Raw genomic sequence first — 27,953 nt, forward strand, 5'->3', positions numbered from 1 at the left:
GGTGGGGAGATGTAGGTCAGAGAGAAGAGACAAGGAGAAAACTAACTTGAGCTGGACAAGTCTGGGAAAATGAACAAAGACACAGGCTGGGGCTTAGCAAGGAAAGGAGAGATGCAGGCAAGAGGCCGTGGAAGCTACACCATGCTGAGGCTGCAGCAAGGAGTTAGGAAATTATGCAGGTGGCATGCCTGAAGTTTCAGCACTGGAGGGGGGTGAAGTCTGGAATGACATGAATTAGGAGCCTATTTAGGTTACACAGTGATGGGGCGAGGGAGGGGATGGGGAAGAAGGGATAAGGAGAAGGAGGAGAGGGAAAGAGAAGAGAGAAGAGGATGGGGAAGGGTCCTGGCACAGACTTGCTCCTTGTAGACTTTCCAGTCAAACCTGTGTTCCTTTTACTGGATGACAAGACATCCTCTTGAGGGCAGGCCAAGACCCTTTACACCTGGAGGTCTGGTCTGCCATAGAGTTCTGCACCAGAGAGGTTCTTGGTCAATGTAAGATGAATGAATGGCGTGTTTTTTGTCATAGCTTCTAGGGTTGGGGATGGGACTTTAACCACCCTAGATGGAGTAGGAAGGCCTTGTCTAGACTCTTAGAGTTGATGGATCAAAAGGCTTAGGGAAGTTGTCTGTGCAGTTCATTCAGGTAGGGCACTCTTATGTTTTCAACACTTTTTCTTCAGACTTTGAAAATAATTTTTTGACAGGATTAACTGCAGAACCATTTCGACCCATGTATTCATTTAATTAATTACACATCTTGCCCAGCTTTTCTCTTTTAAACTAATGAATTTTAATTCTGAGAATAGCTTTAGGTTCATATCAAGTTGAGCAGAAAATTCTCTTGTACTATGCCCTCCCCAAAACTTCCTGCTAATATCCCATGCTATAGTGGGGGCATTTGTGACAACCAATGAACCCATGAAGACCCATTGTCATCACCCATGAGCTGTAATGTACCTTAGAGTTCACTCTGGGTGTTGGACACACCTCTACAAGCCACAGTGTTTTAAAATACTGTGTGTAGTTCATAGGCTTATTTCCTAGTCCCAGATCAGCTCCTTTGACGGATGTTCCACAATGTGGGAAGGGCATTCTGTCATAGTCCGTGGGCCTTACCTTTCTTTTCTCCTGTGAAGGGTACAAAGTCTTCCCTGTCTTTCTGTTCCAAAGCCTCTTTCTCCAGATACATGAGCAGATGCTCACGGTCAAAGGGGCCAGTGGCTGCTTTCTGGGTCTGGTCTTTCTGTCGGAATCCAGCCGGTAGGGTTGCACTCTGACAAGACAGATAGGAGGTGAAGGGAAGACATTGACTAGACTGAGTTTGTTGTTTATTTACTCTTTTGTACTGACTGTAAGTAGGAAAGCAGGAGGTACCTATACCAGCTGAGACCTAGGGTCTCAAGGATGGCTCTGGGGACATGCATGTTCTAACCTCCTTTGCTAAGGAAGGGAATCCAACCAGTTCAAGGAGCTGCCTTCTAGAATGTGGAGGGAAAAGGTCTTTCTGTGTCCACCATGATTAGATTTGGTTAGGTGTACACACAAGGGCTTCTAAGACAGAATGGTTATACTCACTTATTTCGAACCTGTCTTCTCCAGAAATAACCAAGAGGTAAGTAAATATTATGGTATATGATTATATCTGCCCAAGTAAGATTCATTCATTTGTCTTTTTGAGATACAATCTCATGAAGCCTTGGCTGGCTTCAAATTCACTATGTAACTGAGGTTAGCCATGACTTCTGATCCTCCTGCCTCAGCTTCCTGAGTGCTGGGATTAAGATCACACACCAACAGGGCCAGCTCTTGTTTTAGGTTTCTCTTTCTATTCCTTTTCTTCTCCCTCTTTCTATTTCCTTCCTTCTTCCCTCCCTCTCTTCCTTTCTCCTTCCTTCCTCTCTCCTTCCTTCCTACCTCCTTCCTTCCTTCTCTCTTTCTCTTTCTCTCTTTCTCTCCCTCTCCCTGCCTACCTCCCTTCTTCCCTCCCTCCCTCCCTCCCCCTCTCTCTCTCTTTCTTTCTTTCTACCAGGTAGCCCTGGCTGGCTGTTCTGGAACTATGCAGACCAGGCTAGCCTCGAACTCTCACAAATCTGCCTGCCTCTCCCTCTCAAGTATTGTGATTAAAGGAATGCGCCACTATGCCCGGCTGTACTTTAGATTTTTACGTCAAGGTCTCCCTTTGTAGCACCTCAGAACTGTTGCCTTAGAACTCACTATGTTGCCAAACTCACAGTCTTTTTCCCCTGAGGTGTTGGGATGATAGCCATGTGGCGTTATGCCCACCTGCTCTGAGTAAGCCCCAAGATTCCATCCTTATATATAATTTGTACTTAAATTAAAAAAATAAATATTCAAAGTGTCCCATACAGTAAAATGCCATGTAAATAGATTTATTTACTTACATCTTTAGAGTTAAATCACTGTTTTGGATGCCTCCAATTTTTTTTTTTGTTTGTTTTTTGAGACAGGGTTTCTTTGTATAGCCCTGGCTGTCCTGGAGCTCACTCTGTAGACCAGGCTGGCCTCAAACTCAGAAATCCACCTGCCTCTGCCTCCCAAGTGCTGGGATTAAAGGCATGCACCACCACGCCTGGCAGATGCCTCCAATTTTAAGTTTAAGATAATGCCATTAGGGCTGAAGATAATACTTGTAAAAGAAACACAATAAAGAGCTACCCAGCTTTTCAAGAACTGACAAAAATATTAGAAATTGATATTATGAAGATAATCACCTATACTTTGTCATAGAATTTCAAGTTCTTTGTATATTTGAATAAAATAATACCAGTTGTGGTAGCACATGAAGTCTCTGTACTTTACAGGTGGAGGTAAAGTGGTAGAAATTTCAAGGTTCCCCTTGCATACACAATGAGCTTGAAGCCAGTCTCTCCTATGTGAGACCTTGTCTCAAAAACAAAACAAAAAATCCCCAACAATAATAACAACAACCACACAAAAAGAAGCAAACCAAGAACAGGAAAAAAATGATATAAAGTCAGGCATGGTGTTACATGCTTATGGTCAACACATAAGAGGCCAACTTGGGCTGCATAAGTTCCAGGCCAGCCTTAGCTACATAGTGAGACTCTGTCTTAAAAAAAAAAAATTCTGGACTGGTTATAGTGTTATATATATTTAATTCCAGCAATTGGGAGGCAGAGGCAGGTGGATTTCTATGAGTTTGAGACTAGCCTGGGCTACATAGTGTGGGGTCTCATGCTTGCTATTCTGACACTTGAGAGGTAAAGACGGGAGGGATTCAACGTCATCCTCATCCATATAGTGAGTTTGCAGCCCATCTAGGTTACAAGACCCTGTATCAGTAAACCCCCAAAACAGTCTGAGGCTGTGGCTTAGTTGGCAGAGTGCTCGCCTCACACACAGAAATCCATGGTTAAATCCCTAACATGCTGAAATATCTGTAATCCCAGCACCTGGGAGAAGGAGGGAAGAAGATCAGAAGTGTGGGTCATCCTCAGCTACATGATGAGTTCCAGGCCAGCCTGGAGTACACCAGACCCTGTCTCCAAAAATAAAACCAAAAGAAACTCTATCCTCCATGAGTGTTTGCAACAGCACCTCAGACATTTACCAGTGTGGGATCCTGCGTGGGTCACTCTTGTTAGTAGTGCACCTTCTACTTATAGAACAGAGTTAATGCCACTTCCCTCAAGAACTCTTGGGCCCAGCAAGAGATCTGACACTTGGAAAATACTTGGTAAGATTTGTTCTCTTCGCTCTCCCAAGCCCCAGGCTAAGTCAGACTGTTCCTTCCCCACGGAAAACACTTTTGCTCATCTACAGTGAACCAGTTTTTGAGAAATACTTGACGTTTCTCACCCTAGTGGCCCTTGGGCTCACTGGAGACTTGTAAAAATTGCTCAGCAGCAATGGGGGAAAAAAAACGCAGAACTGTGCACTGGGGCTGTGGGGACTCCAGCAACCGCTGAAGGAAAGAGCCGCCCGCCTCCTTTCTCCTGTGCGCTCATTAAGCAACCCACTCCAGTCGCATGCCACAAACCTCGGGATCTAGGTCATCTAGAACATTTTCCAACTGTTTCAGTTCCTCTTCTGAGAGTTTGCCAAGAAGCTCGTCCTCGTCGATGTTCTTGTATTTCTCCAGCCCTTTTTGAAAGGGGAGCGCCATGGTTTCCAAGTTACACCTTTCTCACACACACCTTCGAGCGGGCCAGCTTCCTGAGACTTCACACTACCACTGACAAAGAGAAACACCGTCATCTCCTTACTGTACACTGAAAAATTAGTAACAGATTGTGCCAGGCTCGCAATGGATTCTACCGAACAGACAATTGACCCAAAAGGCAGTATTACCCTAATTTCCAGAGCCGGCCAGAGCTTGCAGGATTTTCACACACAGCATATTATCCCAACCATTGTGCCCAACCCCCCCCTGCTTAGAGCACCCCCATAAGGAAAACTGCAAGATGCCATGACTGGATTTTACAGACCACGACTGAGACCTGGTGGTGACCAGAGACCTTGCTACTGGAGGTGTGCCTGGCTTCTGGTTCCCAGGGAAGTGAGTGCTTTTCCATTCTACTCCAAATCCTCTCCTTGCTTTCCACTGAAAACAGTGAAGAACAATGACTAATTGTATGGCAGTTGTAAGCGGCATACTTGTGCCCTTTCAGGGTAGAGAGTGCTGTGAAGAACACAGAATGGGACTCATTCAGGAAAGAGTTTAGAGGCTCTGGGTGAGAACACATTGTCCCTTAAGTCCACGCAATGAAACCAAGAGAGGCTTGGCCACACAGTTACTCTCTCTTGTCTTCTTTCCTTATCTTCCATTTTTAATGATGTCTTTGAAAGTATTCTGATAGTGTTTTTTTTAATTCACTTGAAAGTTTCTACCTTTAAATAATGACCTTCAATCACATCTACCCACAACTCCCTCCCTCTAACGTCTTCTAGTGCCCCACCCCGTCTCACTCCCAGCTTTCACGTCCTCTTTATTTTGGTCACTATTATCTCTGCAGTTATTCTTCCTAATTGCTCTTTTTCTATACTGCTAAGACATCTCTTCCAGTCTTCCATTCCTCTGAAATGCCTTGTTCCTGAACTTTCATGCCTAATGCAAGTTTTTTTCAGTCCCTGGCAGAAAAATCTACAGATCTTCCCTAGCAAGACAACTCAGCATTCTGTGTTCAGTCAGCTCTTCCAATGCAGTGTAAGGGTTTGCTGTATACCTGCTACTACCAAATACAGATCTAGAAAAGCTCCCCCCGCCCCTGGGAGGTCAGAACTTAGTGAGACAGACACACAGACAGCAACAATGCCATGCAGTAAGTGTTACAATAATGCCTGATGTCGGTTGAAGATTGATGGATAAGAGAAGGGGAAGGTTTGAGAGTCATTTGAAAAAGACATTGTCACTGAGCCTTGAAGGAAGAGGTCCTGAGGAGGACACGTATGTACAAGACCCATCTAGGATAGAGTAGAGCATACACAGAAACACAGGATAGGAAAGTGCACGGCTGGTGGGTGGGATGGGTTGGGGTGCCTAGGGGGAGGCTTGGTTGACTGGGAGGAACAGGATGTTGGTGAAAGTTATGGACTATGCCTAAGGACCTGGAGCTTACCAACTGAGCTATCTCTCTAGCTCTCAATTAACGACCTCTCACAGGAGAAGTATCCCACCTTGTCTGAGTGTTCCCAATTTGCTCCAAATTATTTAGGTGACAGAACAGAAAGCCAAGTGGTCATGGCTGGAACGAAAGGTCAGAACATCATGATTTGGGGCTTCAAAGATGCAGGAAGGGCCAAGAGAAGAGGAACGTGAGGACTCTGGAAGTTGAAATAAGTTAGGACTTTCTCCCCACAGCCATAAGGCCTCACTGACACCAGCAAGGTCCTCTTTAACTTCTGAAGGGATGACACATTCATATTGTTTTAAGCAGCTGCATTTGTTCTTTGTCGTGACAGCAACACAGAAACTAATGTACTCTCTCCCAAATGTTCTCATCTCCAGGGTAACTGTTCTAGAATCCTCGGTTCGTCCTTCATTTCTGCCGTCTGCCCTGCTCTGTGCCTCAGGAGTACTATCTGACTCACGCTGCCCTTTCCGCCTTCTATTTGACCAACAAGAGGCGCCAGCGGCAAAGAGGAGGACATAGGGGTAGGAGGTGGGGAGGGGGTGGAGAGGTTGTTTCAGAGGACCATGTCTCCCCAAGGCCACCCTCTTGCTGGCTTCAGGCCTTGGGGTGGTAAAGGGTCTCTGTGATGACTCTTGCCAGATTTCTGCCTTGTTGATTCTCTAAAGTTTCCTACATCCTTGTAAATAGCCTCTTTATTGAAATCTCCTCAAGTTACTCGGTCTGAGCCCACCCTCTGTTTCTTGTCAGGAAGTTGGCAGATGTGGCACCATGGCTTGGAATGTCCCCTTCTCTTTGTGCACAGCCTCTGAAGCCTGGCTGAAATCCCGAACTCTGCAGGACCACAGGATTGAGTAAGGGATGCTGTCGGCCATTCATCCCAGCCACACAGCCAGCTCTGGCCTTTCATCACTCTTCTCTGTCTCTCGTCCAGTTTCTCTTCCTCTGTCTTAGATACTGGTATCTTTCTGAGCCTCACCTTAGGAGTGCCATACTTTTTGAGTGGCTTCTCACTGCCCCAAGGATGAAGTTCAAATTCACACTTTGGCCTCTGTAGGTTTATCCTTAAGTTCACCAAGGGTGTTCACTTGCCTTGAAGTTTTAATTATTATCTAATAGTCTGCTAACTTTAAAATCTCTATCTGAATCCTAGATTTTGTCCCTGAGGACCAGATCTGAGTTATCTGACCAAAATCTCCCCTTGGCTACCTCAGATCCTTCAAATACACCAGAAGAACCTTCACCTGCCCTTTCCTCCTCTAGAATTTTAGGAACTTGTTTCAGAAACCAGGGTGTCATCCCGGTCATTTTCTCTTCCCCTCCCTCCAGGTATCCCTCCCTTACAGAATGATGGGGAGCTGCATGTACGTCTCCATCCATGCCCACAACCAGCCCTTCGCCTTCTGATCATCCTACACACGGTGCTCTTTTTGACTACCTTTATTTCTGTCTTTTTTAAATCCCCTAGCGGCTTCTCATTGCACCAAGGATGAAGTCTAAATTCACTCTGGCCTCTGCAGTTCTATCTCCTCTTGTACTGTATCCCCAATGTCCTCCTGGATCCAGCCTCCTGGACCATTTCCAGTTCCTGGAACATAAATGTATGTTCCCTCTGCTCAGAGCACTAAGAACCCCTCCTCATATTCCACCCCTGGCTGACTCTGCCAGGCTCATCTTTCAGTGTCAATGTGAGCTTTATTTCTTCCATCAGATGAGACCCCGAGTCAAAATCTGGGTCCCTTGCTGCCCCTGTAGTACTCACCTTGACTATACCTTGGCTTCAGCACAGCTCTTTGCTAATCTCTGTGAGGGTGGAGACGATATAACAATCTATATACAATCTTGGCTCCCAGCACAGATCTTGACCCACAGTAGATATCCAATAAATACTGATGTAGAATGAAGGAAATGAGCTCAGACTAGTGAGGTGGATACGGGTCCAGGGATCTTTCCACAGTAGCCATCTTTCCCCCTTACCCTACTCCTCTGTGGAGCCTGCTGAGATCATATGAGCCCGTGGGATTTGCTCCTCTCCCTTAATCTGCTTCGCCTATGCCGCCCATTTAACATCCATCACTCGCTATCTTTCATGCGTGTTACTATAGTGTTCTCTCTCCAGACACCACAGTCTCCCAGGAAGCAGGGGCCCTATTGTAATTCTCAGTGACTCTGGATTCCTAAAGTTCAGGTTTGCATATTCATTCAACAAACGTCTGCTGAAGGCCTCCTACCTTTTCCAAAGGCTGCTGGGACTTAGCAGCAGACAAAGCAGGTGGTACTGGGAGCTAACTGTACTCCACCAGGAAAAGAACGCCAAGCAGTAACAGTCATAATTAAACCAACAGTGTCCATCAAAGTAAACTTCAAACACGATAGCAAGGTGCCAGGGGGTCTCAGAGCCAGACGGGGAAAGACAGTTGTACCAGTTTAAAGCACAAAACTGATTTGAAGGTTCAAAGGGAACCTTGAATTATTGGTGAATTGTTTTGTTTTGTTTTTTGCTTGTTTGAACCAGGCTCTTTGCACTATAGTCTAGGCTAGCCTGGAATTCTCTGTGTAGCCTAGAGCTGGCCTCAAACTTACAGCAATCCTTCCTCAGCCTGGGTTGTTAACTATAGGCACACAGGCACACTATACCTGGCTACATCATCATCACCACCATCATCATCACCATCGTCATCGTCTTTGTCGTCGTCATCATCATCATCATCAATCATTTTTGGGATAGATGCAGGAGGATTGATAGAAGTCTGAGGTCAGCCTGGTCTACTATAGTCAGAGTCCCATCTCAAAACCAAACTAAACTCCTAAAGCAGAAGAATACTCACTTCTAATGTCAAATCTCTGATTTCCCAGTGCTTGGCTGGCTTGCTGTAGCCACCCAGGCCCTGCTGGGCTCACATCTGTTTCCCCTCCTGGGAATGATGAGACAGTGGAAAGTTTGCAAAGTCCTGCTGCAGCCTCACCTCCAGCGGGGTGTCTATTCTGTGGCAAACATTCAACAGGCAACAGAATCCTAAAGCACACCCTGGAATGGAGCACGTGCCTCTGAGGCTTCCAGGAGCCCAGGTGGGCAAACACAGAGCCTATTAGTGAAATGGAAAACGGGAGTGACGGTGAGCTACGGGAAGCGCCTCTTCCTGTTACCCAGAAACACAAGCCCTGGGAAGGAAAGTTAAGAGCACGCTTTCTTTGCTTCTTTTTTCCACTGTCTTGTTAATACAATTATGCTGTGCTGTGAAAGGGGGAAATCAGCTATAGACGAAGGTCCCAGCCTTTTAGGTTCCCCACGCAAAGACAGACCCAAAGCCAAGCTGCCGAATTTCTGAGTCAGCAAATGATGATAATCTTCCATTGTTTAATATACCTTCATTATTTTATAAGACTTGAATAGATTTGCAGGAGTCAAGCCACATTTTCTAAAACTAACAAACAGAATATCCTGAGTTTATCAAACCCCTCTAACAAAACATGCACTATTCCTGAATACTTAATCCATTTCTATTTTGTTTCTGGGTTGGGGTGGGACAGGATCTCCCTATATATAGCCTAGGCTGGCCTTTGGAACTCACTCTGTAGACCAGGCTGGCCTCAAACTCAAAGAGATCCTCCTGCCTCTGCCTCCAGAGTACTGGTCTTAAAGGCAAAGGTGACACATACTTTAATTAATCTCTAGATGCTAGACAAATATAAATATGTAACAATTATAGCCTGAGTTTCGAAACCTAGCTATTTGAAGACAGGTCAGTGAAATCTTTTGTGGTGGTTGTTGTAAACTGCCAAATGAAGCTAGGCATGAAGGCAGAGCTTGATACCCAAGCACTCAGAGGTGGAGGCAAAAGACCGGAAGTTTGGGGCTAGACTCAGGTACACAGTGACTTGGGGGTCAACCTGGACTACACAAGACTGTCTTTCTCTGAGAAATAACTGTCAGAGAATGAAAGACACAGAAACTTCAAGGGAAATTTTCTAGCAAAAAAAAAAAAAAAAAAAATTACAACAAAGCAAAGGGACTGAGCAGTCTGGAAGGGCAGGGAGAACCTGATCCCACCAGATTCACAAATTGCTTCTAGCCAAAACTATTTATTCTTGTTTCCTAATTTTATAACACAGAAACTGTCAAGAGGTTTCCAGCTTGAAAACAATCGTCTCTTATAACAACGAACCCACAAAAGAGGGTTCCTTTCTAGTTTAGAAAGCACAGAAGGCCTTGTGGTCACAGCCAAGTGGTTATAGCGATGGACTAGAGAGCCCAGATGACTAAAAGCATGCATGACCTTTGAGGGACCTGGCCCAGGGCCTCAAGATGAAGATGCACATAGAACTGACGACCTGTCCTCTGCAAAAACAGGCAAAGAACAGTGCAGCCACACATCCTTCACCTCGGGGCAGTATTTGGAGAAATGCAATTTTTGTATTGTGTTAACATATATTGAACATAGTCTTAAAGTAGCTAAACTGAATCAGGTGATGTAATCCATAGAACCCCTGTCATGCATTCGCTCTATCGCTGAGACATCATCACATGACTTTGTCTTATGGGATGCAGGTGACGCTTGGGGCGTTATGGTATTTTGGGGTACAGCGCCTAGTGTGTGCAAGCTCTCACTGATGATTCTCTCTTTGGTCTAAGAGCAGGGTTTTTTTTGTTTTTTTTTGTTTTTTGGAAGTATTTTTTCCCTTGTTTTCCTTATTAAGATTAAACACAGAGAAGCAGCATCATACCAGGGTCTCAAATTAGCACTGCCAAGTGTAGCAAGCCTCCATGGTGGGTGGTCGCCCAAACTGACGTAGATTTCCGCCTGAGCAGGAGGTGGCCAAGACTTTCCGGCTTGGGCAGAAGCGCTCTCACTTGGAAGCCATATGCCTCCCTTCCTATGTGACTGCTTGATTTCTAATTCTCTTGATGGGTCCTATGTCCCGCTGTGGTATGGCCTTCTTGATTAAGTTCTATTCTGAGGTGTTCACATTTCTTTTTGCTATTATGCTTTTTTTTCCCCCTCCTACTGAGTCAAGGTTTTGCCATGCAGTCCTGGAAGGCTGGAACGCCTTGAAGACCAGGCTTGCCTTCTCTTTGTTAGCACTGGTGACTATATAAGGTGGACCACCATGCCTTGCTGAATTCCCGTTTGCAGATCTGTATCTACTTCTTTACCTTGTATTTTGGCCTTCCTGGTTCTGAACTGCCTGATGTTGTTATTACTGTTATCATTATTTTAAATATTATTTTATGTATGAGTATTTCTGCCTATAGGTATATATATGTACACATACACACACACACACACACACACACACACACACACACACACACACACACACGCCATGTGTGTGAACAGCGTCTGAGGACACCAGAAGGTATTGGATCCTCTGGAATGGGAGTTCCAGACAGTTGTTAGCTGCCATGTGGTTGCTGGGAATCAAACCCAGGTCCTCTGCAAGATCAAAAGTGCTCTTAACTGCTGAGCTATTTGTGCAGCTCTATTGTCGCCTTCGTTGTTGTCGTCGTCATCATGAAGACAGGGTCCCATGTGTCCCTTGCTGCCCTTGAGGGCCCAATCCTCTTGTCTCACCAGCTCCAGTTTCATGTTGGTTTTAATATGTCCCTCATCCAGCCTTTGGGAATTTAAAGACTTCTAACCTCCTAGCACCATGAGTCTTCTGTTTGTGTCCTTTGACCCGTCCGTTTTCTTGGATTCTGCCTGCTCTTGTGGTCTTTGATCTACCTATCTCTTTTTCTTTGGCACCGATCAGCTAAGTTTTGATTTGTGCCTTGTTCTGACCCGTGGGTGTCACGTGCTACTTGACTCAGGATTGACTCAGGATTGCTTACAAATTGACTCAGGATGATAGATAGGTAAGCCATGCAGCCACTGGTGTGCCGTGGCATCTGCTGATCAGAATGGCTGTCTATAAACAGAAGTTCTGTCCATGCCCTGGCTACATGACAGCCATGCTCACGAGACTCAGAGTCCTCCGAGTGATCTGATGAGGGGCCTCTCGGTTCTTTATTAGGGCTGGGGTGCCGACTTGGAGGCATCTTTATGTCCAGGTTTGGCAGAGCTGCTCTGACATTGTGCTTCTGGAACTCCTGTCACTCAATCCTAGAAGCAACCTTTTCACCAGCCTAGCTGTCCTTCAGGGAACCAGGCACTGCACATGAAAGGAATAATTACTAGGAAAGTCTCTCTCCCTTCCCTCCAGTCCCCTCTCTTTCCTTCTTGCAGAGTGAGGGGCAGAGTTAAAAAAGATTTCATTATGTAGAGGCTAGCCTGGTGGAACTTGCTCTTCTGCCCAGGTAGACCTTGAAATTGTGATCCTCCTGTATCCGTTTCCTAAGTGTTGGAATCAAAGCATATGCCACCATACCCAAGTGATAGGGTAATCTTAATACTCAAACAGGAAGAATGAGGAACATAAGAGCAAAAATAATAACCAATCACAGTTCTCAGGAAGGATGTGCTGAACACAGGACCTAGTTCAAGGAACTAGCTGTAGAGGAGGAAGGCACAGTTTCAGCTCCATTGACCAGTCACAAATGCCTCTCCCTTTACATAGCCACAAAGCCTTCAAAGTTGTATATATAACTGAATGGGTTTTGTTGTTGTTGTGTTTTTTTTGTTTTTTTTGTTTTTTGTTTTTTGTTTTTTGTTTTTGGACAAGGTTTCACTGGGTAGTCTTGGCTGGCCTGCAGTTCATTATTTAGACCAGACTGGCCTGGAACTCAAAAGAGATCCACCTGCCTCTGCTTCCTGACTGCTGGGATTAAAGACATGGACCACATTCAGCATTATAATTGACCTTTTGGTGTACTAAAAACAAAAATTAGCGATAATAAAAATAATCAGAAGGGTTTATAGGAAGAAACAGGAAATTAAGATTAGAAAAAAATATTAGGGTCAAGTGATTCAAGAAAAGTAGAAACTGAAGTCTGAATTCTAACCTAAGTAATGAGAAATATAGATGGCAATATTTATGATCTATACTTATAAGAATATTCTGGCCATCTACTAAAAAATACATTGAAGGTAGAATTTCCCAAAGTGGGTTCCAATCAATGGTAGCCAGTTTTTCAAAATGCATATATATGTATGTATGTGTATATATACATATATATGTATATATATGTACACAAATATATGTATATATATTCATATACAGTGTGAAACATATAATTATATAATATAAATATTTTTTACAGAGCTTGAAAAATATTGTGTACCATGTTCTGCAGAATTTCCCTCTCTACCTCCTGACCCAAGAACTCAGTGGTCATTAACGCATAAAAACTTCTGACCATGAAGAGTACACCAGCTTTCCTGGATCTGATTAGGTAGTTTCTTTTGTAACACTAACAATATTCTAAGTGTTTGGAAGAACAACAGCTGAGAAAGTTACAGAACACACTCCACTACAGACACATATCCAAGTAAACATGCATGCTTTAAATGAGCATTCTCTCTCTCTCTCTCTCTCTCTCTCTCTCACACACACACACACACACACACACACACACACACACACACACATACACATGAGATCTAGTTATAGAAAAATTTGACAAAAGGGGTCTGTATCAGAGACTAAATGCAGTATTGTATGTATGCATGTATACATGTATGTATGTATGTGTGGGGAGCGGTGGAGCTGGAGAGACATTCGCCATGGCAAGATGGCGCCTACTTCCGTTGTCAACTCCTAGTAAACAACTGTTTGCGCATGTGCGTAGAGTGAAAAGACGCCGAGTCACGGCCCATTCTGGGGTGTCACGTAGGGTAATGAGCGAACAGCCAATCATGGGCAGACACGCTGCGCGCGCTGTGGGCAGACACACCGCACTGTGGTGTATATAAGCAGTGAAGATTATTGGCTCGACCCTTTTTTCCCTACGGAGGAGGCAATAAACGTTGCTGCAGAAGGAACCTAGTGTCCGCGTGTCTTCTTGCTGGCGAGACGACTGCATGGGCTACATGTATGTATGTATGTATGTATGTATGTATGTATATATGTATGTATGTATTTAAAAGTTTAGACCAGGCCTCACCCTGTAGCCTTAACTAGCCTGGAATTCACTATGTAGATCAGGCTAGCCTGGAACTTGTGATGAGTCTCCCATCTCCTGAATGCTAGGATTAGCCACATGAGCCATTGCACTTGGTGGTGTGTTAAGAGTTCATTGTCTTCGGCACATACCTTCTAGAAATTTCTCTGAACCAGGTATAGTTTATAAGCTTATATAATCTTTTACACAAGGTTACATGGGATTTACTCACAAAAGGATAAAGAGGGAACTCTACTATTTATGCTCTATCAGAAACTAAACCAGCTACTTACCTAGCATTTTCTAGCCCAAAGTAAAATGAACTACCATTTGATGCTAGCTAAAACTCACATTCTCAGACTTCCTATATACTGTCACAGATCCCAGATGTAAAAGGGAAAAAAGACGGCTGGACCCTGGGACCATCACCCAAGCCACACAGGAGGGTGAGGCAGAAGGATCAAGAGTTCAAGGCTTGCCTGAGACCTTAACTCAACATAAAACAAAAACAAAAACAAAAGAAGGCTGAAGTCAGGCATGGTGGCACACACCTTTGATCCCAGGACTTAGGAGGCAGAAGCAGGCAGATCTCTGAGTTCAAGGCCAGTATGATCTACAGATTGAGTTCCAGGGCAGCAAGGGCTACCCAGAGAAACTCTGTCTCAGCACTGCCCCTCCCTCCCAAAAGATAAAACAACCAACCAACAAAACAAAAACATTACCACCAACAACAGAAAAAAATCAACTAACCAATGAATGAACCAACTATCCAACCAACCAACCAACCAACCAACCAACCAACCAACCAACCATAGGAACAAAAGGTTTTGGTTGTGGCTCAGTGGTAGAACACTTGCCTAGCATGTGTGGGCCTCATCTTCGATCCAATACTATATGGGTGGAGTGGAAGGAATTCTTTCAGGGTAGTTCTTAGCTAGGGCAAGAAATACTGAGGGTTGGGAATTAACTAACACAAAGGCTATACTAATAACTGTGGTTCCCACATTGCTACTTTAATCAACTGAAGGTCAAATCATCTTTAAAAAAAATATCTGAGGCTATAGTTCAGTGGTAGAGGGCTTTCCTAGGAAGACTTTAGAGCGGCTCTACTGTGTTTGTATACCTTTCTGTTGTCAATCCATAAGAACAGCATACAAGGTTACAGAATTACACTATATTAGGTCTAAGTAGTTCAGGGAGGCATTAAACATCCCAGAATACCTCTGCTTACATGCAAATACTGTGATAGTTTATAAAAAGGACTTGGTGGGGAGTGGTTTTCTATGACAAATTTCCCACAGATACCAAGTATATATACCAAGATGACATTTTGAGTCAAAGCTAGAGGATTCATCTCTTATGCATAAATGATCAAGAAGAACCAAAGGAAGCAAATTTTTCCTGACTCCATTAACCTCTCTGGGAAGATTTTACGTCTTGCTTGGGAATTTGGATTTAAAAACTTTCTGATCCAGCTATCTATCAATATCCACGAAGCCCTCTACAGCCGCTTCTATTTGTTTGCTTTGTTTTTTTTTTTTTTTTAAAAAAAATCATCTCCAATTTCTTATTTAAAAAGTTCAAACCTGGTGGTGCAGACCTTTAGTCCTAGGACTTGGGAGGCAGAGGCAGGAGGATCTCTAAGTCCAAGGCCAGCCTGGTCTATGCAGCTATTTCTAGGGCAGCCTGGTCTATGCAGCTATTTCTAGAGTAGCTGGGTTTATACTTTGTCTCCTAAAGAAAAGAGGGGGAAAAAAAAAGAAGGAAGGAAAGAAGAAAAAAAAAAGGTTCAAATCTACAAAAGAGTGGAACAGAATCCAGCTGTCCACTGCTCTTCTGGGTCCCCCGGCTCTCATCACTGTCTTGAACTTGCTCTCCCACCAAACACTGTTCTGCTGAGTGTTGCAGATGCTAATGTGCTTCATCTCTAAAGTCTGAAGCTTTTGTAGTCTCAGAAGGTGCTCTGTATGCTGTTACCAATGGATTACCCAAACAGTGAACCCTAATGCTTTCAAACTGACCTGCCTGCCAAGGTATGCTGACAGGCACAGTGGTGGCATGCAGTTATGGGGCAGCCAAACAGTTTCTGACTGGATTAAGGGAATTCAAGCCAAGACCGTGGCTTGGGAGGTTATAGGACTTCCGTGAGGGGAACCTATGACTGCTGTTTTGCTAAATGGACACGCCATCAAACTGTCTTCTAAATACTTACGGCTATGCGCCTATATTAGTGCTGGCTTTCAACTATGGCCAGAGAAGATTCCTCAACAGTGGGCAGCAGTTAATGCAGACTCATAATGACCGAAGTGCTGAGAATAAGTGACTGGTTGATGCTTGCCCTTAAATGGATCATCTGTATCAACCACAGGCAAGCTCAGGAACGTCATGGAAAGAAGTGGGAAGAACGTTAGAGCCGGAGAATGGGAAGGAGTTAGGTAAAATAGTCTTCTAGTCATGACAGTGGCTGCACTCATGAACCCACAGCAGCTGTGGTTACTAACGTACCATCTGCACATCAACACACTTAACTTTGGATTTAGTTGGTTACCTGCAGCAGCAGCAGCAGCAGCAGCAGCAGCAGCAAAGGCATGAAGGTGGGAAGGGGACATATTGGGGGCTAAGGAGGAATGGATAGGATGAAGATATACTTTGTCAAATAATAAGTAAAGGTATTTAAAAATATTTAAAATTAAAAAAATAGAACAATCTATATACTACAATACCTTTACTGTATCTAAGAACAGTAATTCCATATTGTCTAACATACAGTGCATATTCAGGCATTTTGGACATCTCCAAATTATCCCTATTTACTTTTTTATTTCGGATGCAAGGTTGATGTAGGGTCTCACTACAAGTTACTGGGCTGCCCTGGAACTCACTATGTAGATCAGGCTGGCCTTAAACTCAAGAGATCTACCTGCTGGGATTAAGGTAGGTTCCCCCAAATGATCTTTTATAACTATTGCTTTCTCATGTAAGAGTCAATGTCTACATACACCAATTCACAGTTACCTGTATTTCCAACTATGATAGCTGTTCTCCTATGTCTGTATTATATAGGCTAGAATACCATACGGGTGAAATTATGGTCTTCTTACAGCAGGAGACCTTTGGAGGACGGTAGAAAGTTCTTAATCTCTGCATTGTAAAGACACGTGCTCCCTCAGTGAGATGCTCTGAGGTAATATGAAGATGCTTTACACTTCACTCCAAGGTTTTGTACCAGTTAGTGAATTAGGTCAGTGTTGTACAGTGTGTCTCTCAGACCTTCTATTGTGAATTCACTTTTCACACAATAACCCATCAGTACTACTCTCTCTCTCCTCACTGTATGTTCTCTCTGGCTATTGCTTGCTGGAGTCTCCTCCCCCACCTTCTTTGCTGAGCACATTTGACAGCTCAGGCCCAGCCCTAGGGAGACACTAACCTTTATCAGCTGATCGCATTGCCTTTGGCAAACAAAACCACCACATTGTGGCCTGCCAATTTATATTAACATAAAAACCAAACCTTTGAGATATTTGTTGAGCTAGACTGAAGAAAACAGAGGGGAATCAGGTATATTTTAAACAAAACAAAACTGGATTGGCTAAGCCCTGAAAAACCCTCTGTTTCTTTAAGGGAAAACTGTTCGTTCGGTTCCCATCAAGCTTTTTGTAAAAGTGTTAAACACTCTGGCCATTTTCAGTACCTCGATACAAAAATCTAGGAAGAAAAGAGGTTCAGAAACCATTTCACCAAATATCCCATTCTACACGGAGAACGTAGCTCAGAGATGCGAGGTGGTCTGGCCCAGGATCCCTTAGCTCCTAGATGGTGGAGCTGCTATGGAAACCATGCTTTTGTAATACGTTCTCGTTCCCAAGCACATGGTGAATCAGATATTTAATAGGCGCCAGAGAAACGGTAGCGTTCTTGGCCTCTTTCCTGTAATTTGCATTTTAGCCGCATCACCTTCCCACCTTCTAATATTTTAAAATAAAAATTCCCAGAACCCCTTTTTTAAAAATCATTTTTTGCCCCTAAAAAACGACCTTCATTCTTTGCAGGTTAACAGGTTAAAGCAAAGAAGCCTCAGAAAGACACAGACCAACATGATTTTAACCAGAACGAATAAGAAAAGAATCTCTGGGACCTGCACAGAGAGGCTTTCTGAAGGCTGATGCGTCCTTGTGACAGCTCCGGGGATCTCAGAAAAGATGCCGGGCCCGGCTCCTCCCTTCCCAGGTTCGTGCTCAAACGAGGCCGTGAGAGGCTCGAGACTCCGAGAGCTTATCACACACAGGTTCACCGGAGAAGAAAAAATGGGAAACAAAGCCTAACGTGGAAAACCCCAGTTCCGTAGCCCCAAGCGACTGGAGACCGCGCCCTCTCTGCATCTGCGCGTGGACTGCAGCGCTGAGGGGCTGCGGGGCTGCAGGGCACAGTGCAGCCGGTACCCACACGCATCCCCGGCCGCCCGGCGCCGTCCCCTATCACCCCGTACACCCGCAGCTCCGGTGCAAGCCGCTGCCGGCTGCGCTTGGCCGCGCTCCATGCCATGGAGCATCCTCCCGCGGACACGCTAAGCGGCGGACCGGGGTGCTTCAGACACGCTGCCCCGACAGTCCCCTCCTGCCCCAGGTTCTCACCCTTGCTTGTGCCCATCCCGAAGCGGATGATCTGCCCAGCAGCCTTAGAGTCCCGAGCGCGCGGGTCCGACCAGCAGGGGCGGCGCCGTGGCCCCGGACTAGAGCTGCGATCAACAGGCGGCTCCCGGCCGGGCGCGGCGCCGGGCGCGGGGCGCGCGACTGCAGCGGGGCAGCCTGGGAAGCGTAGTTCTGGCTGCGCGCGGTGGCAACACCGAGACAGGACCCCTGCCCCGGCCTCAGGTGGGTCTCCCGATGACGCGCTGGCCTCGCAGGGTCCTCCTGTAGAATCTAGAGCTATGTGTGCCAGCGCGCTGCTAGGCAGGTGGAGCCTGGGCTTGGGTTTGGGGAAGCTGGGTAGGTTCTGTGGACAAGCTCAGGATCACTGACGCATTGGGTGGCAGAGGCTTGGCAAGACTCTGGACAAGTGAGCATCTTTCTGGGCAGCCTCATGAAGACCCACTTCGGGCCAAACTCAGGAACAGACCAGGACTGCCCTAGGATTTACTGGCTGGATGTAGGTGTGGGAAGGACTAGATGGGTTAATTGCTTAAGAGGGGAGGAAAGCTAGCTGGGGTTTAGGGAGTGTGATAAAAGTTTTGGTTTGGGAGTGTTGGGGGAACGGATACCTACACACTGGCTTCACACCGGATATTGGATACGAGACTCATTCCCTGTAAAATGTTTACAGCTTAAAGATGCGATGTGGGAGTCAACGACCGCAGGTCTGTCTGTACTACGAGCACACACACACACACACACACACACACACACACACACACACACACACACACACACCACGGAGTCCTTCATCGTGGTTACAAAAGACATTCTTTTGGATGCAGTCTCTGATGGGAAAGTCCTACAAAAAGTGCTATTGCAAAAGATAGCTGCATGTCTGGCCTGGGTCGAAGTTAAACTCCCTGAGTTTATGACTGTGGGTCTTTTAGTAGTCCACCTCCGCCCCCACCAACGAATTTATACTGAAATGTCTGTTTTTCTCTGTCTGGTTCTTAGGAACCACAGAATTTTATCTTGTTTCTGGAACTTGAAAGCTGAATGGGACGAATCCCTGATTATGGAAGATTATAGCATATGGATTCCTTCCAGAAACTTGTTTTTAAGAACGAGCAGGGTCTCAGGATGTAGCCTAGGCTGGTCTTGAGCCCACAATCTTCCCGATTTTGTTATAGAGGCGAGTTATCTAACTCGATAAGGTCTCCTTCCATTTGACTCCTTGTTGGGTACTTTGAGTCTAACCTTTGAAGGACACTTGACAGTTACAGCTGTTCTGAGGCTTCTGAGGCTTTCCCCCCCCACGTGGCTCCGTGCAGTATTTCACTGTATGGTGGGATTTGTGTTATGTTCGGATTTGTGTAGGAGCATGAACTGAAGAGATGGGTGCCTCGGGGCTGACTGGGATCTGCAGTAGACCGAGGATGGACGAGAGTGAACTTGAATGACTGCTATCTGGAGTGAGGTATGCAATAGTCACGTGGCTGAAATAAAAACCACACTACAGAAGAAATCCTAAAGTTGAAAATAATAGCACACAACTTCACATGCATGGGAAAAAATATGCCTTCCTATTCCTGTATTTGTTTTATTTTTCTAACAGTCCTGTGGGATGAAGAGAGGGAGTGTTTGTCAGTTCAGAATCATTCAAGAAAGAGAGGTGATAGGGTAGACTTGTCCAGCTTCTCCAGTCATTAAGGACATCGTTTTCCCTTCTACTCTGGCCACCTCAGCATTTCCCTTCGTGTATTTCAGACAGGGATGCCTGGGGATGTGGTTTGGTCATTAACAGAACTTGATATCCCTTCCCGAGGACACAAGTGTGGTCCCCGGCACCCACACAAGATGAACCGCAATAGCTTGTGACTAACTTTGGGGTATTCTATGCCCTTTTCTGCCCTCCTAGGGCATCCCCACACAAGTAACATGAACATTAAAATAAATAAAGAAAACAGGCTAGTGGGTGGCTGAGTCAGAAAATAAAAGCTGGCCGTTTAAGGCTCTGGAAACTAGGGTGGTGGACACAGGTATAACATGGTTGCGGAGAGACGCCAGAGTTCCCAAGGTCAATTATAACCGTCCACCCCCTTGTCAGAATGAAAAGAACTGGAAGTGTGACGAAACTAGTTTAAATAATGTTCTCGAGTTTTCCTATGCTTTTATTATGTCAAATGTCCCGTATAACAGAAGGGATGTCTGACTTTTCTATGTTGTAGATTCGTCACAAATCATAGCCTTTTACTAAATAAAAATGGGGCTGTTTACAGATCAGATCAACAGTTTTACTAGAGAAAGGCATGAACTAAAGATAAGAAAGCACCTTTGTTCAGACTGGAGGCAGGAGAGGCAAAGATACCTGGTAGCCAACTATCCTCTGTGGCTGTGTCATGGTTCTTCATAAAGGAAGGGCTGCATGTAATACAATGACTTGATCATTACTTCAGAAGCAGTCTATGGAATGAAGAAGACACAGAAGTGATTCCTTACACTGCCGTCATAGTTGGCAGCCTAAGCAGAGATAGAGAGCCATGTGTAGGCTCTAGAAGGATATTGAAGTTACACTAAAGGCAGCCGGGAAAAAAGAACATCTGGTCAACCTCTGTGTGTCCCACAAGGGCTAGAAGTGAGTGAGTAGATGTCAATGGATATACAAATGTGTAATGTAGGATACTTAACCTTCCTTCCTATTTTTCTCCATTAATTTATCTATTCATTTTACAACCTGATCGATGCTCCCCTCCCCCATCCCCCCTAACATTCCTATTTTTAATGCTAGCAATCAATTATCTAGGTGGCACACACCTGTCATTCCAATGTTAGGGAGATGGAGGCAGGAAGATCACAAAATCAAGTTTACCCTCATCTACATAGGAAGTTTAAGGTCAACCTGGGCTGTAGAGACCCTGTCTCAGAACCACAAACAAGCAGACAGACAGACATTAATAAGAAGTTTGGCCCGGAAGTGGACTTCTGTAATTTCAGGACCTGGTAGCTGAAGCAAGGGCATTGCTGAGAAATTAAGGCTGACCTGGGCTACACAGTAAATTATAGGATAGCCTGGGTTACAGTGTGAAATGCTATTTCAAAAATCAGAATACCAGCTGGGTGTGGTGGCACATGCCTTAATTCCAGTAATCAAGAGGCAGAGGCAGGATGGTATCAATGAGTTCAAGTCTAGTCTATTCTATATAGTGAGCTCTCAGAAACCCAGGGCTACATAGTGAGACCCTGTCTCAAACAAAACAAAACAAAACAACTAAACAAACCACAAAACAAGCAACAACAATGAAACAAATTGTGAGTATAATGGTGTGTGCCTTTAGTTTGGTTACTTGGGAGGCAGAGGCAGAAGGGGCATCACGTCTTCAGGGCCAGCCTTGTCTATTAGAAAGGCCGTGTTTAAAAATGTCAACAACAACCAACCAACCAACTAACAAAATAAATGAAGAATAAATAGTACCAGTTCCAGCCTGTGTTAGTCTTCAAATTTATTATTGTTCATGTCATTTTTTTGCTTTTAAGAATACAGTCATACCTCTGACTTAAGTTAAACCTGTCAGAATTTCTAGACCATAGTTAAAAAAACCCTTTCTTTTGAGACAAGGTCTTATGTAGCTCAGACTGCCTTCCAACTTGGTTTTTAGCTAAAGGTAACCTTGAACTCCTGACCTTGCCTCCACCTTCCAAGTTTGGTATTACAGGCCTGTACCACCATGCTAGTTTTGCATCCACCCCCAACGCCTGGCGCACGCATGCACGGGCGTATGCTCATATGTCTGTGTATATGGAGGCCAGAGGTCAACCCTGGGTGTCATTCCTCAGGTGTTGTCTATCTTGTTCTGTTTTTCTTTTTAAAAAACAGATTCTTTATTTTGGGGCCAGGTTGATGAGTGAGCCCCTGTTTCTAGCTTCCCATCCCTGGAGTTACTGGCACTTACTGCCAACAGGTCTCGTTTAACACGGGTGCCAGGGATCAAGCTCAGACCCTCGTGCTCATGCATCAAGCACTTTACCAACTGATTCAATTCTCCAGCACCTCGACTTGCTTTTTGGACTATGAAGATATGGAATTAAACCAGAACTGCTAGATTGCAGATCATCCGGTGTAGCCTCATGCAAATGAAGAAACTGACTCACTGGCAGAAAATGTCAGATGGCAGAAAATAAAAATGCAATAGTTACAATGAAGTGTTTTAATTATTTATGACAGAACGTTCAGCACACCTCAGTGGAAGTGGGTAGCAGGGTTATTGTTTGCCTGTTCCACATCTATTCTATTATCTTCTTCCTCTTCTTCCTCCTCCTCCTTCTCTTCCTCCTCCTCCTTCTCCTCTTCCTCCTCCTCCTCTTCCTCCTCCTCCTCCTTTTCCTTTTGAGACAGTGTTTCTTTGTGTAATCCTGGTTGTCCTGGAACCCACTCTGTGGGCCAGTCTAGCTTCAAATTTAGATATTTGCCTGCCTCTGTCTCCTGAGTGCTGGGATTAAATGCGTGCCCCACTACAGCCTGGCTCTTTCATGTTCTTCTTTATAGTAGCGCCCATCCATTAGGGTAGGGTGCCTTGATACCATCTTAGGATATGCTTCTAACCCTATTATGACCATGGGAAACAGGACCCTTTTCTGGACTATAAGACATTATAGTACCGGAGTGGGCACATGACTTATTCTGGCCAGTGACACCTGAGGCAAGGTGAAGAAGCCTCTCTTTCATCCTTTAATTTTTTCTTTGACAGTTTCATGTGTTTATACACCCCTATTCTTTCTTCTACTCTTTCCAAATATCTCCCCATCTCACTATCATGGACCTATCATCATTGAATTCAGTTAATGCTATCTGCTGAAATACTGACTGATTTTGTTGGCTTGATCTAACACAAGAAATAAGTGCAGTGAGTTCATGAAAGCAACAGCTTTCATTTCATAGCACCACTCCCACTCTCTGGCTCTTAACATTTTTTCTGTATCTGTGAAGGAACTTCTTGCTCTCAAACAGAGAAGCATGGAGAAACATGCCGCTATTCATGATGGATGTTGTTTCATGGGGCTAATGGCTTGAAATTGGAATGGCTGTCTTAAAACCATCAGAGGTCCCCTTTTCCGTTGGCGGCGCCGCCGCACGGTGAGGAGCTCGTGTTCGTACTTGTAGCTATGCCGTCCAAGGGTCCGCTGCAGTCTGTGCAGGTCTTCGGACGCAAGAAGACAGCTGTGGCCCACTGCAAACGAGGAAATGGGCTCATCAAGGTGAATGGACGTCCCCTGGAGATGATCGAGCTGCACACGCTGCAGTACAAGTTACTGGAGCCTGTCTTGCTTCTGGGCAAGGAGAGGTTTGCTGGCGTAGATATCCGGGTCCGTGTGAAGGGTGGTGGTCATGTGGCCCAAATTTATGCTATCCGACAGTCCATCTCAAAAGCCCTGGTGGCTTATTACCAAACGTATGTGGATGAAGCCTCTAAGAAGGAGATGAGAGATATCCTCATCCAGTACGACTGGACCCTGCTTGTAGCTGACTCCCCGTCGTTGCGAATCCAAAAAGTTTGGAGGTCCTGGTGCCCATGCCGGATACCAGAAATCCTACCGATAAGCCCATCTCAAGGATCAGGGTTTACTTTGTAATAAACATCCTAGGATTTAAAACAAAACAAAACAAAAAAACAAAAACAAAAACAAAAAAACCCAAAACCATCAGAGGTTCCAGCTGAAGGGTAAAACTTCACTGATGGTGTCCAAGCAAAGAAATAGAATAAACTTGATCTGTTGTTGAGTCTCAAAACTAACCAACCAGCCCTGATTTCATTGTACTTCTAGCTTTCTTGTTATGTGAGATAATAAATATCCTTGTTGTTGAGTCCATTGGAGATGAGGTTTCCTACTATGTGGGGCTGGAAGCATACTATCTGTTACTTAGAAGGTGAATTGTGAAAGATAGATTGAAAGGCTTTGTTCTGGAACCGATTAAAACAGCCAACCACTACAAGTCCCAGGCAAAGGAGCGCAAGGGGACATTATCTGGCAATGGATAACTATGGATTTTCAAGAAAGATTTGCTTATTTCTTCATTTTATGTATATGAGTATGCTGCTGCTCTCTTCAGACACACCAGAAGAGGGCATTGGGTCCCATTACAGATGGTTGTGAGCCACCATGTAGTTGCTAGGAATTGAACTCAGGACCTCTGGGAGAGCAGTCAGTGTTCTTAACCACTGAGCCATCTCTCCAGCCTTAATGATATGGATTTTAACATCAGACAAACCCGAGGTTTGAGCCCAGGTATTTACTGGTGGATTAACTGCAGTCAAAATTTCTTAACCTCTTCAAGCTTTGCGTTCTTTATCTCAAGGTTAGGGAGGATTATATGTGCCATATAGGAACATCAGATGAGATCACTAGCTCCAAGTGTGCTACAAAGGATGCAACAGTAAGGACTACAAGAGCAACAGTGTGTTGCTGATAGATGGATTACGTCATAGTTATAGCTGCAAGCAATTAAAAGAGAGTCATTGTATACTAGGGCACATGTTAAACAACACCACTATACTTCTACCAGCAAAGTCCAGGATGTAGCAAGCTACATGCCTACCATTGCAGACTTCCTTCAGTAAGCTGGAATTAAAAACAAGAGAGAGAGGAGAACTGTGGAAGCCTGTGGAAATTCAAGAGACAACCGAGCAGAATGTGTGGGTATTGGTTTGAACAAAACAAAACAGCTATTAAAAAGTTACAGCAGCATCTGACCATGTGGCATACACCTGTAATCCCTATATCTGGGAGGCAGAGACAGAAAGCCCAGGAGTTCAAGGTCCCTTCAGCTGCCGAGCAAGTTCAAGACAGGACTCGGAGTCTTACACACACACACACACACACACACACACACACACACACACTCATGCATGCACATGACAAACACTGAGTTGCAAACTCAAGGCTATTTTATTATATTAAGGTACTATTTAGGGTTGGTGAGATGGCTCAGTGGGTAAGAGCACTGACTGCTCTTCCAAAGGTCCTGAGTTCAAATCTCAGCAACCACATGGTGCCTCACAACTACCTGTAATGAGATCTGATGCCCTCTTCTGGTGTGTCTGAAGACAGCTACAGTGTACTTATTTATAATAATAAATAAATCTTTGGGCCGGAGTGAGCAGGGTCTACCAGAGCAAGCGGGGTTGACCAGAGCGAGCAGAGGTCCTAAAGTCAATTCCCAACAACCAGATGAAGGCTCACAACTATCTGTACAGCTACAGTGTGTACTCATATGCATAAAATAAATAAATCTTTAAAAGTACTATTTAAACATTTGGGGAAGTAATAATGGTATCATGATCATGTTTTTTGAATCCTTATCTTTCAGAGTATAAACATATTTACTAAAGAAAGGGGTTTGCTTTTAAAATAATGCTCGCTCTGTCTCTGTCTCTGTGTCTGTCTCTGTCTCTCTCTCGTGTGTGTATAGGAGCAGAGTAGGAGTATAGATGAAATAGAATTGGTTGTGAGTTGATAATTGTTGAAGCCCCCATAATATTGTTTTCTGGTTTAGGATGTTTTGTTTTAAAACAGGGTATCAAATAGGTCAGACTACCCTCTTAATCACTATATAGCTGAAGCTGATCTTGAACTTCTAATCCTCCTGACTCAGCATCCCAAGTACTAGGGTTGCAGGTGGGAACTATCATATCCAGCTTTGTTTTTTTTTTTTTTTTTTTTGAGACAAGGTTCCACCATGCATCACCAGTTATACTGGTCTGAGGTTTTCTTTTCATGACTTTGAATGGTTTTGGTATTATAGAGTGATGTTAGTGTTTCTTGTCTTCTGTCCTTTGGAAATGTTTGTGAAAGCATGGTATTAATTTTTCCCTAATTGTTTGGTAGAATTTGTTGGTGAAGCCCTCTGGGTCTTGGTAGAGTCTTTTTGTGTCTGAGAATGGATCTCACAATGTAGCCCAACATAATCTCAAGCCTCTGATCCTGACTCAACGATCCAGAGCGCTGGCACAAAGGCATGTATAGGATTTTTATCTTTTTTGTTGGTGTTCTTTGTCCTTGTTTTGAGGCAGAATGTCACTGTATGGTCCACAATGGCTTCTGACTTGCAGCCTTCAGCCTCAGGTCTTCCAAGGACTCAGGTTATAGGCATGCACCAACAGGCCTGCTTTGACTTTTCTTTATTCAAAGGCTTTGTTTTCTTTTAAACTTTGTGTTGGTTCTTTGGGAGTTTCACATCATGTACCCGAATCTCACTCACCTCCCTGTCCATTCGTATGCACCTGAATCTCACTCACTTCCCTGTCCCTTTATATCTGCCTTCTGCCTTTGTATCTCCCCTACCAAAAGAAAATGAAACAAAACAAAAATAAATAAATAAATAAATAAAATAAAACAAAGCATAGAAAATCTTGTCATAGAAACTGTAGTTTATCACAGGGTGCCCCCATAGTAGCCCCTTTTGTATACACTTCTGTACTTGCAAATATTCATTGCAATGAGACATTAGTCTAGTTTGAGACCTCTGGCTACTGTGCATTATCAATACTGGATCCTCACCAGGACTCCTCTCGGTTATCTGCCTACCTTTTCACACTCTCCAGTAGTCATAGATGAGGTAGATTTTAGGGTGGATCAACTCAAAGCCCTGGATCTGGGCCTGAGTGGTAGCTGTGTTGGTCAGCTTTCCTACACCTGCACCACCAGGGTGAACTCTCCAGCACTGCTCTGGCTAGCTCACCCAATGCTTCATCTGGCAAGGGGCCAGCTCACCCATCCATGCAGCTAGAGCCAGCTCCAAATGCTGCTCAATCAAGGTTCAGGGTCCACTCTTCTGAGTGCTGCAGCTGGTGAGGGGCAGGGCCAGTTCTCCTATTCTCACGACCCTGGGGCCAGGTCTTCTGACTGCCATAGGTGGTAAGGGGCACCACCCCTGCACCTATGCCACCGACTGCAGATGAGTGGTGGGGCCAGCTTACCTGCACTGCTCTCCCCAATCAGGGCCAGCTCTTTTGTACTGCCCAGGGAGGTGCAGGGCCCTCTCTCCCAAGTGCTGTAGCCAGAGCCAACTCTCTAGAGTGGCAGCTAGTGAGGGGTGGGATCAGCTCTCCACAACCCTTGGACATTTATGTGGTCCTAGGCAGTAGCCCAGACCACGGATGTCTGTATGGTTTTTAGTGGTAATGTGAGACACATTGGCACAGACCCCTGCTGCTGCATGCCATGGACCCAGACATGGCCTTTAGTGGTAGCCTGGTCTGGGACTTCACCATGGCCTCAGGTAGTTGGGCGGGCTACTCAAAACAGGCTATTCCTCTCTACCCTTAAATCTTCAGTTCCATCTCTCTTCATAATACTCATACAGTTCTGCTTCTCTTCCTAGCCCCCCCCCTCATCTGCCCACCACATACTTGCATATTGTAGTGGATCCTGCTTAGGGCAGCCCACATGGGTGGCAGGTCTCTGGTGTCCTCTTCTGCTAGTCTCATGTGGCTTGGCAGTGGGTGGGTGGATCTCTGGGTGCCTTCCTTTGCCGATACTGTGTAGTGTGGTGGCAGGCTGGTCTCTGGATGTCCTCTGCCTGTCTGCACAGCATGGTATGTCAGTGGGAGGATTTCTGGGTCTATTCAAAGTTTTAAAATGACTAAATAGGTCCTTTTTTTTTTTT

The 27,953-nt window shown here is 44.8% G+C and overlaps 1 protein-coding gene and 1 pseudogene across 3 annotated transcripts in view; one reads left to right on the top strand and one right to left on the bottom strand.

Moving 5' to 3' along the window:
- Window positions 1–18,522, bottom strand: part of Tmod2 (tropomodulin 2) — a 40,250-nt gene extending 21,728 nt beyond the window's left edge. The window contains exons 1-3 of one of the 3 annotated variants that reach the window (XM_031343654.1): window positions 18,293–18,522; window positions 4,027–4,221; window positions 1,122–1,278 (exon numbers count right to left, since the gene is read on the bottom strand). In XM_031343654.1, coding sequence (XP_031199514.1) covers window positions 1,122–1,278; window positions 4,027–4,152 — 283 coding nt within the window. In that variant the 5' untranslated portion in view covers window positions 4,153–4,221; window positions 18,293–18,522. Of the gene's footprint in view, window positions 1–1,121; window positions 1,279–4,026; window positions 4,222–5,663; window positions 5,963–18,292 lie in introns of those variants that run through there. The other 2 variants (XM_031343652.1, XM_031343653.1) reach the window with 2 other exon arrangements.
- A 4,915-nt stretch (window positions 18,523–23,437) lies between these two features.
- On the top strand, window positions 23,438–23,888 carry LOC116072779 (annotated as a pseudogene).
- Window positions 23,889–27,953: the final 4,065 nt, after the last annotated feature.

The sequence above is a fragment of the Mastomys coucha genome, unplaced genomic scaffold (assembly GCF_008632895.1).
Source record: "Mastomys coucha isolate ucsf_1 unplaced genomic scaffold, UCSF_Mcou_1 pScaffold23, whole genome shotgun sequence".
In the NCBI taxonomy this organism is placed as follows: domain Eukaryota; kingdom Metazoa; phylum Chordata; class Mammalia; order Rodentia; family Muridae; genus Mastomys; species Mastomys coucha.